The following is a 17,270-nucleotide window of genomic DNA, read 5'->3' as shown; positions in this document are numbered from 1 at the left end:
TTAGAGGCTGGCTATTGGTGCCTAGGTAGTTTCTTGGTATCATGTGTGAAGTAGAGTTCAGTCAACCACTTCATTTCTGAGCTTTTGTGTATACTGTCAGCCATAATCACTGGCTTAAATCTTAAAAAGTAAAATTAGCCCCAGAAAACCAGTCTTTTTTTTTTTTTTGGCACTTTGAGTGGAAATCAAAAGCAATAGGAACTCGAGATTGGTTACAGCATTGAACCAAATTGTAGTAGACAACTTTTACCTCTTGAGGATGAAGCTAAAAGCAGTGCTACCTATCATTAGGTATAGGCCTACAATAGCAAAGAAAAAAAAAAGGCCGCAATAAGCAGTTTTTAATTATCAGGTAATCTGCAGTTTGTTGGCTTGGGGATTGTGTGAAGGCTTGTTGCTTTGGGCTCTTTATAGTTCTTTTTTAGCTCTAAACTGAAAATGAAGTTGGAAGGAGCTGCACTGGTGCAGGTAAGCAACTACATGGGATAATCCCAGAGACGAAGGCAGTTTGAAAAAACCACAAGAAAGGACCCAAAGTCACTGAATTTATGAAGTTTAATTCAGGTAAGTATGCAGTTTATGCAGCTGAAGCTCCCACCTCTCATGTCTTTGTAACCTGTTTTCTCTGTGTGCCAATCTAAATTTGTCCTGCCTGTGTTTGTTTGGGCTGTTGCTGTACAAACCTGACTTAGCTCTGCTTGGTTTGTGCTATCTCATGTTCATACCTGGCTGCTTCTCTGTTGATCAAAACATGAGCAACTTTTGCATTATAGCATGACTATGCCTCTTGTTCAGCTCACTGTTGGTGCTCATCTCTCATTTCTGTCATTCACTCTGTCACTTCACCAGTGCTGCTGTGCTTAGCTCTTTGTACGTCTGAAAGGTTATGTTCTCCCAAAGGCTTTGCATTTCCTTCTTCAAAAATCTTACAAGTTCTCCTTTGCTGTGATATCTGGATTTAACTTAAGATGGATTTAAAGACTGACTGGGATTGCTGAGATCTTCCTTCTGATTCTGCCCTTGGCTTTCCTTATTTGTCTATATCCAGCTTGACTGGGAATTTTCAGAGAAAAAGTCCTTGCTGTGCTGATCAGTGATTGCTGTGATTAGTGGTTGAATTAACATAACTAATGAGCTGCTTTTAAATCTAAAAAAGACTGATAAGTGTTCAGGTCATGGGGGTGGGCTGATAGGAGAAAAAATGAACATTTTCCATCAGTTGTATAATCTTTCTCTGAAAGCAGTTACTCTTCCCAGTAAAGGATGAAAAATACTGTAGTAGGAATGAATACACATTCTAAAGACCTGTGGCAACTAATTCAAACAGTCTCATTGGACATAATTTTTCCTGTTGTCTCAAGTGTGCTTCAGAAATAACTTTGACCCTGTTTCTGCTTTCTCAGACTCCTGGAATCTAAGGTGAGTTGTGGGGAAGCTGAGTGTATGGTGCAATAGTGTTTAGTGTTATAAACCTTGCCCTTGACCTTTAAAAAGCTGGAATCAAATTAATGGGACCTCTTGATGGCAGAAGTTCATCTGGTCTTTAAAATACATAAATACTGAGTTTTCTGGCCTTTTTCAGGTGGCTTTTGGAATGTTTGGTATATGTGGGATATTTTTGAACAAATATTGTTCAGAGAAATTATGTGCAAATTTCTGTCAGGAAATGACCAAATGTGTCAAAAACACGTCAAAAAAAATGTCCTTTATAATTTTGAAAGAGTTGCAAAGGTTAAGTGAAAGAAATTGGACAGAAATTCATAGAAGGAAAATTCTCTCTTGTGACATAAAACACTACTCCTGGAAGTTAACATCCAGGACTTAAAAAGAGAACCCAAAAATATTTGTATATGTTATATTCCTTGCAAGACTGTTATATTTTCTTTAAAAATCTTAAAATTTAAATCTTAAGATTAAGATTTTTAAGATTTTAAGATTTAAAATCTTAAAAATTTCTTAAAAAATTATCTTTTTTAAAAATGTGCAAAAAGAGAAACTGGTGAAAATGCACCCTTCTATATTGATGTATTTTAGCTACTTCTTTGGGGGTTAAACATGTAGGTTAGTAAATATCCTACTTTTAGAAGTTAGTTGGAAACTTTGAACTAAATGCATTTTAACTTTGACATAAATGCATACTTAAAGTGCATTAATGAAGAGATATTTCCCATTATTTTTGTAAGGAAGCTTCTTAACACCATTCCTATCAAATTAATTGTGAATATTGGTTTTATTTTGTTTGGCAGGTTACTCAGATGCAAAATGGTGGATGCCTGCCCAATTTACATTATTTAATTTGTTGTTAATAGGGGAAACTGGATGATGTGAGAGGGTTTTTTTAATCATTTATCCAGTGATCATCTTCATAAAGGCATCTAATTTTAATGGTATAGCAAGGATTTTGGCCTTGGTATGTAAAGCAGATATGTTTCCTAGAATGTTTTTCCTAGTGTTGAAATAATATTTCAGTACATTTTCTGATCTCAGTGTTGAAATATTATTTCAACACTAAGATCAGAAAATGTATGAAATGAAACCAAAATACTTCTTCCAGCTCAAATAAATCTACATTTATGTTAGAAGAAGATAGTTTTTGGAAATACTCTGCTAGCACAGTGTCAAGGTCTTTGGAAGTGTGGTGCTTTACGAAAACTTCTCAGTCTCTGCTCTTAATACTTATTATGTTATTCTGGCTGTGAAATTTTAAAATGGTGAAATATGTTTTACATTCACCTCTTCATTCATACTTGTCCTTACTTTAAAAATACTTAGGAAGTTCCATGCTGCTGCTTCAGAGATTAGTTATTGCATTTAACTTAACACTCTATTTATTAAAAAAAACCCCAGAAGTTCAAGCATGGGAGTAAATTGCAGCAAGTTCTTTGCATGCTGCTAGCATATTTCAGGTGCTATTTCTGTGAACTGGAAAGAAACCCCAAAACCCAGCAAAATTTTATGTTTAAGATGTGACTTCTCATATGATCTTAGTAGCCTCTATGCTTTGAACTGCATTAAATAAAAGGTTTTGTATTAAATGAAGGGAAAGGAGAAAAATATATACCAAATGGGTATTGTATTATCACTGACTTGAAGATGATGTACAGTTGTCTGCCAGTTCAGCCTGCAGTATTCAAATATTAGAAAGATCTGTCTTTGAAATGCAAGTAGGGTATCCACTCAGAATAAAAACAGTTTGCACTGCTCCCCTGTACAACAGTCTGTGCAACAGACTCCCAGAAAGCATAGCTGAGCTAGCAGCATGTGAGAGCTGTGAGAGACTGCCTCATATATATATGGAATGAAGAACAGAAATGTGCTTTAATGATCCTTGGAGGGGGGAGTGGGTGTGTGTGATGCTTAATCACTTCTCTGAGAGTAGAGAATTGAGTGGGACATTTAAATGCACAGTGAGAATGCTTGCAGGATATGGGATTGTTTTTCCCTGGTTCACTAGCATAAACAAGTGAGGTGCCAGAACTATTTTATGTAGATTTGCAATGTGAGATCTGGCACTGAAGTGCCCACCCAGTTCCATGGACTCATGAAGTTCTAAATGGAAAGGCTGGTATTTGTTGCAGGTGATGCTTTCTTCACCTTGTACCAAGCAGTGCATTCACCCACATGGCTGGATCCTTGAATGCCAGACAGTTCCAAAACAAAACTTCTTTTACGCAGTGCTTAAGAGGGTAGTACTTAAGGAGTTTTAGCAGTTTTTCTAACTTACAGGAAGTAAAGATTTTCTTCAGTTTCAGTTATTGTACATTCAGGTGAATATGAAATTAAGATGGTGTTCTGCTACCTGTGTCCACACTGACTGGTATATCTGGAAAATACTTCTTGTAGTTGTGGAATGTTTTCATGATACAGAGTTCTGGTCTGTGCTGGTCAGAGAGCCCCTTCCCTGAGTATAGACCCTTGCAAGTGGCAGCTGTTGCTGCACAGCATGCTAGGTCCTGAATTGAATAGGATGTTTTTGGTTTGAGGCTTGTCTTGGTTTGTAGGACAGGTGTCTGCTGAAGAAGGCAGGAGGAGCCTATCTTGGAATGAAAATTCCCTCTGAATTATAATTTTGAAATTTAAGGGCTCTCAGGCAGAGAAATGAGAATAACAGTTTTTTACTAGTATAAATAAAGTATTTATATTTACTAGTATAAATAAAAAAGAGCAAAACTGCAACTTAGTAGGAAAAATAAAATGCAGCAGTAGAAAAATACTGAGTGTCAGAATACAGCCTGACACCCTGTTGGTCAGGGTGTAGGCAGCAGTTCGATTAAATGGTGGCTGCAGTCCTCCTGGAGTGACAGATACAGTTCTGTTGAAGCAATGATCCTGTAGAAGGGTGTAGTTTTCCTCTGAATGTCCAGTGGGGTTTAGATGGGTCTGGTGTTTGTCTGGGAATCCAGTGGAAAAGGCTGACTGTGGTGTTCCAAATCTCAGATTATATCTAGGTAGGAATGCTTGGCTCCCCCCCCCCCCCCCCCCCCCCCCCCGGGTGGAGCATTTTACAATGGGATGATGTAATTTTATGTGAGACTCAGTGGCCCATTAACAGAAGATATCCCCCTGGAGGGAAGATGGGAAGTGGAAGAGATAAAGAACACTGCCACACTTGGTTTTAACAGATGGTAATAGAGTACACACTTTTGGTTACATCCTGCATTGCATCCTAAGGCAGGGCATTTTTACAAAATGTGTGCTTTCAGTTCTTTGGTTTCACTTCCAGTGCTCACATTGATTTTTATACACATTAATGCTGAGGGACTGCTAATGGTTTGATGTGGAATCCATGAACTGTTGGTCAGAAGCAGCCATTGTAAGAGCCTTGGGGTACAATTCACTACTGGAGAGTGAATCTTTCTGTACAGACTGGAGATATTTGATATGAACTGAGCTCTTCCAGCAGGAAATTATTTCTCAGGAGCACAACCTGTGTAGGTTTCATCGTGGAATGCCTGCCACTAATTTGATGCTTGTGAAAAAGCAAATTGTTTGCAGGAAGGCCTGTCTTTATGCACTGAGAGAGACAGGGAGGAGGAGTAAATTTATATGGAGTACCATATCTGTGATACTATGTGTGTAATTCCTTCAGGTGAGGAAGCTGAGGCACTGTAAAAAACTGTACATCCTCTACCACCTATAGTATGGCAGTAGGTGTGCTCATGTAGTGACAGCTGTTGGCTGACAGCCCCTTCCAATTAATTCTTCCACGATAGGAAGTGCTTTGTGCTCAACAGACTAAAACCTGTTCCTCAGATTCCTATTCAGTGGATGTAAATTGTTGTCAGAGATGAGCCCTGGCAAAGGCCGATGTGTCTGCTGGGGTGCTGTCTTTTTGGTAACCCAAAGGATGGACACAGTAGTGATGTAGTGTGATGCCTTTTTGTTTTTCTTCTCCTTGGCTTCCTGTTGGGCTGCCTGGCTGTGCCATCTGTATTGTAGATCTCCCACTTCAGGGATGTTTCAGTAACACAAGGTCACTCTTGAGTTACAGTCATCCAAACTTCAGGTCTGCCATGATTTAATACCATGCTGAACCTCTCCAGCTCATACAAGGGGAAGAGCAAGGTCTAGGTCTCTTGCTGGGAAAGGTTTTGAGGAGTAGGCTGGAAAAGAAAATCCTTTGGAAGTTGTCATCCTCTAGTACAGAAATGGGGCATATGAATGCCGTAAGGGGAAGAGTGTAAATTGAAAAGAGCACAATTAATGTGAGTGAGCTTCCTTCTGGAGAGGCAACAAACCTGAAGTTTGTTTTTCTGTCGATTGTATGTAGTGTTTGACCCTCTGTGGGGGAAGCATCCAAAAGGAGTTAGCACTGCATTCTCTTGTTCTTGCAGCTATGATAGCAGCAGGAATTAGTGGATAATTGTTTTCATGAAAAATCGTGTGAGAAGCCAGCCTTGCTGATCAACCGTTGAGGGCAGGGGCTGGGTGCTGCCTTCTCCTGAAACCTACCCCTGAAATTTCATGTGAGCCAAGCAGTAGCTAATTACAGTGTTTATAATGACATTAACCTTTAATCACATAGTCCATTAGTGGACTAAGAGCATTAAAAATGTAACAAAACCCCCACCAAACCCTGTGTACAGTGTCCTGTGCAATTATGTTTTACCACCCCCAGGACTTCAGGCTGATGGCAGAAACTTCAGACATGTTCATGGTAAAAGATACTGTGCCAGAAACTTGTTCCCCTAGACCTTCTCTCTCTTGACAGCTGCAGTCCAGGTCAAGGGAAGATTTTCTTAGTGCTGGGTGAAAGATAGCTTTAAAGGTCAGATTATCCATCAGTCTTGTGGGAGCGGCTGAGGTAAAGCTGCTGCTAAGGTGTCTGCCTTTTTTACATACCTGTAAATCTGGCCCTGATTCTGTAAATAATGAGGTTATATTTAAAGTGCATTATGTCAGACTGGTTCCAGTGGCAACAAACCTTTTAATGAAAAAGCATAAAGCAAGAGAACTTTTTAACAATAAATGTCTTCCTACACTTAACACATTAGGGTGCATAATCACCCCTCTGCATGGTTTTTGGTGGTAATATGTGTGGTATTGAGGAACTGGCAAGCTACTTGGCATTTTCAGAGCATCAAACAGTAGATGACTAAGTCAGTCAGTGCATCTAAATAATTATATATAAGAAATACTCGTGAAAATTAACCCCTCCATCTTATAGAAATAACCATGGCAATCTGTGTGGAGATAGCAGCTATTACTGCCCACATACAGATTGGTTTTGTTTCCCTACCTAACCCTGAGGTAAACAGAGTAACTGGCACAGAATATAAAGTGTTTTCTTTACTATTTAATGCTTTTCAGTGGATTCTGCTGACACAGTTGCACTGGCTAGTTACTCCTGCTAAACTAAAATAGCTCAGGAGGGAACCATTTCAGAATTGCTTGAGAGCAAGCCAGATGCATAATGCCTGCATACATAAAATATATTTTAAAAAGAAAAAGTTAAAGCTCAGTGGGAACTGTTGGTGATCTACCTTTCTAAGATGAAGTTTACTTTATTCCTTTATCAAATAATTTTAAGGCAAGCAACTCCTCAGGATTAGGAGAGGAAAAAAAATAGGTCTGTAATAACAAAATACCTGTGTGGGTTTATTTTTAGTTGGTGAGGAAAATCATACAGAAGACAATATCAGATTATTGGGTTTGTTCTCCTGGGTCTGTGGTAGTTGATCATCCAGACCTGTTTTAAGCTCCTTGGCTGTATATTTTCTTCAAGCTTTCTAGAGGAACTTTTAGGATTTAAGGCCCAGATGCCTACCCTAAGTGTACCTGTGTTCCACTGGTACCTGCTTGCGCTTCAGCTCTTCTCAGGGAGCAACATGGATCTGGTGTGAGATGCGACTGTGGTGTGGCTGTGAGCCTGCTCAGTCCAACTCTACAGACTGTGTATTCACCAGCACTGCTACTTGGTAATTTCCAGCATGGCTTATGTTCTGTTTCACCCCCACAGCAACTGTGTCACTGGATCTTTGCGTGCTCTGCAGCCAGTGGAGATGGCACACATGGATTCATCTATCCATGGCCTCCATCTCCTGCATGCTGCATTTATCCACCAGAGCGCTATAATCCTTCTCTTTTCAGCCAGATGCTTGGCCATTAAGACACGGTCTGCCCTACTTAAGGCATAAATAAGCCTTTAATGTTACTTGGGGATTACATTAGGACATGAGGGGCTCTTTTGAAGGCGCAGCTTTTGTACAGTGGGATTCACAGAACAGGCTGCTCCTGCAAGATACTCGAATAAGGGGAAAGTAATGGTTTCCAAACCATGCGTACAGAGAGCAGTGGCAGCTTCTGACTGGTGAGACACTAAATTGGCCTTTATCAGTTGTGAAACTACGTGTGCCAAGGATAAGCTGCCTCTGTCCCTAGAACAAGTAAACCTGTCCACACAGGAAATAATCATTAGAAAGTTTACTGGCTTAAAGAAAAGAGATGGGAGGAAGCTGAAATACTCACTTGGATCTAGTTTCCCCTTTCTGATTCCAGCAGTAATACTCAGCACCTGACTGTCCTAAGTGGCATATGTGACCTGTGCATCTGTGGCATATGGCTGTGTTTTGGCCATCATTTGCTCTTGCTCTGACTTGCTTTGCTGTTACTGGGTGACTGAGAGAGCTTTTGTGTATGCAGGAAGACTTTGGTACTTTTAAACTTCTGAGTTTGGCGGGGAAAAAAGCAAGTTGGGGAGTACCAGGTCTTGAGGCGTATTTGATGCAGTCTAAAAATAATCAGTATTTACACATTCTCTACTTTAATTGCAAGTTAAGTCGTTGAAATGAAACAATTGAAATGGAGTGAGGAGTCACTGGCATTGCACTGAATACAAGTGTATGCCCTGAGTGCACAATGCCCGTCTGGAAACTTTTACAGCTTACTGATATGATGATGTTAAGACTGTAGAGTCATTAAATTCAAGTGTAACTGTGTCAAATATTTTGAATAAATCACTTCTGGATTTCCTGGCAATACTGAATCACAGGCACTGACACTACAGCTGTTATCTCGGATGCTTCCACAGCTGCCTGACACTGCACAGGCTGAGGTTGCTGCCAGGCACTGGTGTTAAGAAGAGGAAGGATTAAATCTGTCAGCATCAAATACCTGTTCTTAGCTCAGCTACTGAAGAAATAACACATTTTTGAGTAATTTGAATATTGCATGCTGTATTTTTTACAGTCCGTAGTTTATAAACTTCTTTCACTGCTTGATGCAAACATCATAAACACCTTCTTTGAATCACAACCCAGCCTTGTCTCCACTGCAGTTGTCCATGAGTTTCCTTAGGATCCTGACCCTATGGTCAGAGGTAGGAGTTAACGTTTACAAGTGATAGGGCAACTCCTTGGCAATATTCTTAGTGTGTCCTTTGGTGTGCTGGGCAGGGGGCATTGGTGGGAAGGGATGTCTTGATGCTGACTTCAGGCACTTGGGGCTTAGGGCACACAGATGTGTACAAATGCGCATGTTTGTGCAGACTTTGCTTTTTCTTGCCTAGAGCAGTAGAAAAGGAGGGAAAGAGGGAGAAGGGAAAGGTTCTTTTCAACATTTCTCTTTTTTCTTCCCCCCCTTTATTCCCCCCCCCCCCCCCCCCTTTAAATGAGGGGATGGATTTTAATAGTGGGCAGTGGGTTTTTTCTCTTGAATTTTGCTTGTGCCTGTGTAGAACTATCCTGTCCTGCCCCGGGGCTGGTTCTGGGAGTAGCAATCCACCCTGTGTACCTGCTGTGAATCACTGGATCAGTATGTACCACAGCAGTTGTTAGTGCTTGGGAGCTGGGGGTGGGCTGGGGTGGGTTATCTAAACTGAAAAAGACCCACAACCAGCCTTTGAATCTTTTCTTCTTAGTTTGTGGTGTGTTTGGGCCAGTGGTTGCCAACCTTCATTCTTTTGCTGTTCATGTTTAAATTACCCATATTCAGATTGCTTCAGGCAAGGGAGACTAGGACCAGTTTGGAAAGCTGCATATTTACTACATCTGATAGTGGTAAAACCTGAATTTCCCCCTCCTATCATAAGGAAGAGAAGTGTGGTGTACTGGAGAGAGCAAGAGTAAACCTAACTGATGCCAACAATAGCCTTTTCTTCCCAGCAGAACTGCCATTTCTTATGGCATTTTGTTACCTCGCTGAAGATGATGAATATGCAGAAAATTGTGAGCACTTTGTCCTTTTTGTCTCTTTTTGAACTTTGACCAGTTGGTCAGGATTGATTATCAACCCAGAATAGCTAATTGCACTGCTTCTCATTCCACTGAACAAAGGTGCTGTGGCTAGAGTCTCCAGGACAAGAACTTTCAAATAAAACAGTTGAGGTGAAAGCTAAGAGCTTACCTATGGAGCTGAGTGAGAAGGGAGGTGTGGAGAACAATGGATTTGTTCAAAATGAGGCTTTTGAGGACAAGGAGATGGATGCCAGTAACCAAGAAGAAATGTCAAAAAAGTGCAGTGTTGATGTGGACCTGGTGGTTGTGGAGGACACAGTGCTGAAGCCTTATGCTGGGATGCCAAAGGAAGTCTTGCTGCAGTTCTCCAGCCAAGCCCGCTACAGAGTCACCAGGGAGATCCTCTTCTGGCTCATAATTGCTGGTTCTGTGGCGCTTGTGTGCACTACAATTGCCATTATTGCTCTCTCTCCAAAGTGCCTTGACTGGTGGCAAGCTAGTCCTATTTATCGAATCTATCCTCGTTCCTTCAAGGACAGCAACATGGATGGGAATGGGGATCTGAAAGGTGAGTCAGTTTTCGTTCTTGCTGTGTAACAGTTGTGTGTGTATGTGTGTATATAAAAAAACAGTGGAAGAGTACAGTCCAATAGACAAAGCTACCTTAATGGAGAGAAGTAAGAAAAGTCAGACAACATTAATAGCAACTCATGTTGTTGTGAATAAATCCAAGAGCTGCTTGCTCAAGTTAAGTCTAAGCGGGGAATTAGAAAGGAGATTGAGAGATGGTGCTGGGAGCAAGCAGCAGCACAGCTGCTACCAGAGTCAGACTGAGGCCAGTCAGAAGGGTGAAAGGTGCTGAGCACCTGGTCATGTTTGGTGGCTGCTCTTCCTAAGGAAAACCAAATCTGACAGTGAGGGGAGAAGGATGTGTTGTTTTCTTCATGGTCTAGGTGTTATCAGCTAATAAGAATGAGTGGAGATGGGGCCCCTGGCAGCAAGGAACCAATGCCACTTACCAGGAGCTGAGCTGAGACTGCCCTGCAGAAAGGCAAGGCTCAAAATGGACAATGCATTTCTAAACAAGGAATGATAGCCACACTGTACAGTACTGGCAAGTGAAGGGCAGAAACTGCTTCTGTAGTTGCATACCACAATAACATGTCAGAAAGATAAAGGAACCTTTGTACAAACAGAAATCTTCTGTCTTTCCTGAACAAATGATGTCCTTTCCTTTTTAAATAGGTATCCAAGAAAAACTGGACCATATTACATATTTGAATATAAAAACCATCTGGATCACCTCTTTCTTTAAGTCCCCTTTAAAAGACCTTGGATATGGAGCTGAAGATTTCTATGACGTTGATCCCATTTTTGGATCAATGAGAGATTTTGAGAATCTGATTGCAGCCATACATGACAAAGGTAAGCTGCACCTCCAAGCAAAGTAACTCTATTAAAAAGATGGACCTTATAGAGACTTGTTTGTGCATCTGTCAGTCCTCCCATGGTGGCATTGAGCAGGAGCAGATGGAGGTGCCAGCAAAGGATACAAGGCGGCTCCACGGCAGCATGAGCTCCGTGATTGCTGTTTCCTGCCCTTTGGCTCTGGAGCAGTGCTGAAAGCAGGACAGAGGGCACAGGGAGCTACAGCAGCAGCACAGGGCAGCAGCATGTCCTCTGCAAGGAGGATGTTTGTGGGTGGTGGGCTGGCACCTATCCATGCCCCCTGAGGCCTATCTTATGGGCATTACGGGATCAAGCTGAGGCGCAGTTCTGTCTGACTGAACATGAGGGAACACACACTTCCTTCCTGACCTTGCATCCTTGCTTTGGTGCTTTTATGCCTCACACCAAATGTTTGCTCAGGTGTTTCTTGCAGCTGTTGAGCTGAACAGAAAATGGTTTGCCAGTCTGAAAATATTTGAGGTTTCAATAAAACATCTGGTCTTTAGGGAGGGTGATGAAGAATGTGTGTTCACAGATGCTAGACTGGTGAAGTGCCTTTCTCACCTGGGAGGTGTGAGACAGATGATGAAGTCAGAGTTAGTGAAAGTGGCTCATAATAACAGAAATCTGTTCTGATTTTTTTCTTCACCCTTCTTTCCCTCCCAAGCTGTGTTCCAGCTACTTGCAAACACCAGTCAGGTTAACTGTTCTGGTAGTCTGGTACTTTTTGTGTTTTTTGTGGGTTTTTTTGCCCCTTCACCAGACCTCTGACATGGAAGAAGCCCAAATACCTCTGATACTGCATTTAGAAAAAATATGAATGATGTCTTAAAAGGCTAAATGTAATGTTGTCATTTGGGGGCCGGGGGGTTTGATGGATTTTTTTCTGTTTTGTTTTTATTTTTAAGGGCTAAAGGTGATAATGGATTTAATACCAAACCACACAAGCGACAAACACCGGTGGTTTCAGCTGAGCCGCAATCGGACTGGGAAATACACAGACTACTACATCTGGCAGGACTGCATGCAGGCTTCTGGCTCAGTCATCCCTCCCAACAACTGGGTAAACATGGAAAGGGACACATGCACATCCCAGGCTGGATGCCACAGAGCAAAAGAAGCTGTAACATGATTATCCCAGTGTACATGGGGTTATAAATGACTGGTGAGAGGTACAAACTGATGTTACTACATGAGTTAGTGGAGATTAAAATTTAAACCAGGTTGGAGGATCACTGGAAAAGTTCCTACTTCAAGTGGAATTTTAAAAATTACTTTTGTTTCTTCACCTCAGTGTTAAACCTTCATTCAAGAGACAAACACCAAATTTAAAAAACAAAAAGGTTGTGCACAAGTTGTCCATGTATGCCTCCTTCTGTGTATGGGTATTCTGCTCTAGAAACTTCATGTTGCGTCCTCTTAAGTGATAGTTGGTGGAGATGGAAACAAAACAATGTGATCCTGGCTTTTTTCCTTTTTTTCTGGAAAGTGATCAGGCCAGAAAGTGTGTTGCCTTTTTCGTATAGATTTACTTTAGATTTGAACTGGTGGGTGCCTGATTAGGAACTTGTATATTCCAAAAACTCAGGGTGGAATTAATACTTTGTACCAATTTGTATAATTTCTTTTTAAGCTTAAGACTCTTAAGAACTATCTTAGCTTTTGGAATCTTTTATTACAGAGATGGTGATAAAGTTTAACATTTTTAACTTGCATTGGCCCTTCAAAGGGATGATACTAAATTGCAGAAAGCTCTAAGTTAACTAAAGCTATTTTTAATAAGTTTCAGAAGTAATTCCAAAATAAATGTTCCCGCTCATGTTTTCCCCTCTATTCCAGATAATTCCTAATGAAAGTTAACTTAATAAAAAAATTTTCAAAATTCACAACATGGAACAAGAAATACATGTGGCAAAGCACAACTAAAAGGAGAGCAACTAGTGGCAAAAAGAAATTAAAACCATAAATACCAATCAAAATCTGTTCAAAATGTAGTCCACTGATTAGGCATTTTGTGCTTTATTTTATTCTTGTAATGCCCCACGTTTTAATGTATGCATAGGGGGAAATATTTATTAAGTTAGTAGCTCTGACTGTCTCTCTCCCTTGGCTGAGCAGGTGAGTGTCTTTGGGAATTCCAGCTGGCAGTTTGACGATGTGAGAAAGCAATGTTATTTCCATCAGTTTCGGAAGGAACAGCCAGACTTGAATTTTCGCAACCCTGCTGTCCAACAAGAAATCCATGTAAGCATGAAACCAACTGCTGCTGAGCCAACAGCAGAGCAACTCTTTCACTGAAGCCTGTGCAGAACTGATTTACTCAAGTGCAGAGAAGTTTTTATCTCTGATGATACAAAGAGTTGTTAATTGCCCAGTCAAATGGAGGGATGGCACCTTGTTTAGCAAAGAGATGTTCGCATTTTTGGGAAAGCAGAGGCAATGCTGATTTGAATTACAAGGAATCCCTGGGCTTGTGGATAAGGGGGAGATAGTGAGTTTCGATCTGTCTGCATGTTTGATGACTTTGCAGGGGGAAAATGAGTGTTTTCACAGCGAGACTGGTGGTGATGGTACTGCTTGGATGCAGTCTCATTCCTTTCTGCACTGTTTCCTAGCAGACTGAGGAATGCAGAATGTTAAATTCATTACAATATGGGGATGTAGGCCTGAATATGGGGAGCCTGACAACAGCTGCTTCTTTTTACCCCTGTCGTTAGTTATCCCTCAGCAGGTAGTACAGCTACAGTAGTGTATTTGATTGAATCCTTAAGCGTTTGCTACTTTGTACTTTTGAATTGTGGCGCGTTTCTTTGGTGCTGGTCTTCTTTGCTGCCCCGTCCTCCTGGAATGGTCTCTGGGGCCTCTGCCCTCACCACATAGGTACTGCAAACAAAACACTTCTGGCCATACCTTTTAACTCAAGCACACAATGAGACTGCTTTTGAGACTGATCCTTGAAGAACACTGCCAGTAACCTCCCTGTGTCTTCATACTTCCCTTAATGCCACATCTTGCCATTTGCACGTTTCCCCCCCACCCCAATAGCACTGCACATGCTTTTTAACGATCCCGGCTAATTACTTTTTAGAATGGTACCTGGATTATTGAAACTCCAGTAGCAAAGAGATACTGCACTTCCTGTGCAAAAAAACCTCAAAAAACTTGAAAGCTGGGAAGTTTGTCTTAGTAACACCAACCTTTGGTAAATGTGTATAAACATCATGTTAAAGAATAATTTTTGTCTAGTATTTTAATTCAGAATCCTGTTCCAGAAGATTAGGAGGACTGAGCAGGAAGCAAATGGACTTTTGCATTGAAGCTAAAGTCTTTGGTTCAGCAGCACAAGGGCACCTAAGAATAGCCAGACTCAGCAACCAGCATGTTGTGGTTTTCATGTGTAAATGATGTAGATTGGTGCCAGTGAGAACCATGTCAGTGCTTGATGTTTGCAGTGCTGATACCCGGGTTTGCTTTTGTGCTGAGCACAGGTATAAGCATGAACATTTTTGTGTAGATTGAGTATTGGACAGACACCATAATGAGAGCTGCTGCTTTCAGAATGGTGCTAGGAAAAAGTGCAGCTCAGTGAGGCAGTCTTTATTTGCCAAATTAAAACCTGTACAGCTTGTGTGAGGATTAATTCTACTCCAGCCTGTTCAGACAAGTGTACTTCATATGTTTTAAAAAGGCAAGTCAATAGACATCTTCTAAAAGAATATGAAAAAAGGTTTTTTCCCCAGATGAAGACAAGTATCACAACTAAAAGGACATTTGCAGAAACCATTCAAGAGGGACTGAACTTCGGAGTTTTTTGTTAAAACTAGGGCAATTAAAACTGTAGTAATATAGTTAGTGAAGTAGGATATAATTTTACTAATATTGATTAATACTGGAATTTAATAGTGAAACTTCAAATCAAGAGAATTTGTAATTGTTGGATTATAATTTCTCGTGTTCCTGCAAATCAACAAATAGGTCTGAAAATAAAATAAAAAAATTACATCAGTCAAATAAGAGAGAAGAAATGTTTTAAGAGCTCTATTGTGTAAAAGAAAATTAGTGGCACAAGGTTTGTGCAGAACAACATATTCCTGCATATTTGAATCAATGTGCAGCCATGATGAGTGCATTCATCAGCAGCTTCACTTAGCATGAGCCCAGCTGTGTTGATGGATGGATTAGACACTGCTTTTAGTGAGTCATGCCCTGGCTTTGATCTCCTGAATTATGGGAGAAGTTAGAGACCAATCTTTTTCTTTTTTGTATGGATGAAATAGTAAGACATACTTTATTTAGTTACTGATTTGACCTTAGATCAACATGATTAACTTTAGCTTCAAGAAAAATTTGAAGTACAAATCAAAAAATGAATTGTTATGTAACACCTCCTTACAAGTTTTGTTTTCTTTTTAAGAGTATACTATTTTAAATGGGATGGGCTTGCTCAGACTTTTCACTTCTTGCTTTTATCCAGGATATTATAAAATTTTGGCTTGGCAAAGGAGTGGATGGGTTTAGTTTTGGTGCTGTTAAATTTCTCTTAGAAGCAACACATCTCCGAGATGAGCCTCGAGTGGACAAGTCTCAGAAGGGAGTAAGTTTTGTCTTTGCTTTCTTTCCTGCATTTCCTATGGAGACAAAAATGCCTGGTTTGACTCTTTTGGGTCTTAACTGTGGCTGTAGGAAAATCAGGACAGCCTTGGAAGGCGGGTGGGTCCTGGGCACTCTGCACAAAGAAGCCCTGGTAAGAACTGGAGCATAACTAAAAAACACTGGTATAGGCCATGTGTCACAATGAGAGGTGACCAGACACATTCACTGTTTTTATGTTACTTTTGCTCTGATAGTGAACCTGGTGATGTTCCCAGGTAGTGCCAGCACTAAGACACTCTTCTCCTGTGGAGCTGGGGATCACAGACAGCTGGCCAGCTCCAACATGGTGGTGGTGGTGTGTTATTGTATCAAGGCACTGCCCATCTTTCCAGCCTAGTCTGAGGCCATGGCACCTGCTCTGCTTGCTGCTCCAGATGGACTCTTGTTGGTTAGTGCTGTGGGTGGGCTTTCCCTGCTGAAGGATGTGCTCCAAAATTATCAGTTCTCTGCTGCTCCAGAGTTCCTCAAGTGCAGTTCAGCACTGTGCTCTTAGTATTAGCATGCTGAACTCATTTCAGTAGAAATTCATGAACTGGTACATTGTCTTAGGAAAGAATGGGAAGAATTTTGAGAATTTGGAAACCTAAAACATTGGTGAACTAATGTGAAGTACTATACCCTGCTTTAAGGAAAATATCACAGCCTATTCCCAGCTCCACCATGACTACACCACCACGCAGGTTGGTTTGCATGACATCATCCGCAGCTTCCGTCACACCATGAATGAGTTCAGCAGAGAGCCTGGCAGATACAGGTAACAAGCACAGCTGGCCATTTTTTTCTGATACTAATTTCTCTCTTGCTAGCAATAAAATGTTTTTTTAGTAACATAATACACCACAGAAATGCAAATCCTCTGGTGCAGGTAGTAGTACATAGGCTGCACTGTCTCTTCCCAAGACTATGAAGAAAGGAATTGACCGTTAGCTCTGCTCCATTTATGGACTATATAAAGCTAAGCAGAGAAGGAAACCATTCTAATCACAGAGATACTAATTTATCAAGCCTGTGCCTGATTTATTCTTTATTTTTAATAGTGCAGTTAGAGTGAGACACACAGTCAGGGAGTGTTAAAATCACAGAATGTTTGAATTTGGAAGGGACCTCCTGAAGTTCTCTGGTCCAAACCCCCTGCTTTTTAGGGCCACCTGGAGCCGGTTGCCCAGGAACTTGTCCAGGTGGCTTTTGAACATTTCCAGTTATGGAGATTCTACAACCTCCCTGGAAAACCAGTGCTCGGTCACCCTGACTGGTGGAAGTTTCCTGATGTTGACTGGGAAAGACCTTCCTGTGTTTCAGTTTGTGCCCATTGCCTCTGGCCCCGGCACTGGGCACCACTGAAGAGAGCCTGGCTCTGTCACCTTTGCACCTTACCTTCCATACATGGATGAGATCCCCCTGAGGCTTCCCTTCCCCAGGCTAAACAGCCCACCTTGCAGCCTTTCCTCCTGGGAGACGTTTCAGTCCCTAATGGCCTTAGTGGCAGCCTAATGG

General features: G+C 41.2%; 1 protein-coding gene across 2 annotated transcripts in view; it reads left to right on the top strand.

Moving 5' to 3' along the window:
- Window positions 1-9,325: 9,325 nt before the first annotated feature.
- Window positions 9,326-17,270, top strand: part of SLC3A1 (solute carrier family 3 member 1) — a 14,400-nt gene continuing 6,455 nt past the window's right edge. Inside the window, exons 1-6 of one of the 2 annotated variants that reach the window (XM_058834042.1) lie at window positions 9,327-10,242; window positions 10,920-11,099; window positions 12,032-12,186; window positions 13,242-13,367; window positions 15,598-15,717; window positions 16,406-16,530. In XM_058834042.1, the coding sequence (XP_058690025.1) occupies window positions 9,846-10,242; window positions 10,920-11,099; window positions 12,032-12,186; window positions 13,242-13,367; window positions 15,598-15,717; window positions 16,406-16,530 (1,103 nt within the window). In that variant the 5' untranslated portion in view covers window positions 9,327-9,845. Of the gene's footprint in view, window positions 10,243-10,919; window positions 11,100-12,031; window positions 12,187-13,241; window positions 13,368-15,597; window positions 15,718-16,405; window positions 16,531-17,270 lie in introns of both variants that reach the window. The other variant, XM_058834043.1, reaches the window with a different exon arrangement.

Source organism: Poecile atricapillus, chromosome 3 (genome assembly GCF_030490865.1).
Source record: "Poecile atricapillus isolate bPoeAtr1 chromosome 3, bPoeAtr1.hap1, whole genome shotgun sequence".
NCBI lineage: Eukaryota > Metazoa > Chordata > Aves > Passeriformes > Paridae > Poecile > Poecile atricapillus.
Note: the sequence above shows the minus strand (reverse complement) of the source record. Positions and strands in the feature narration are given on the sequence as shown.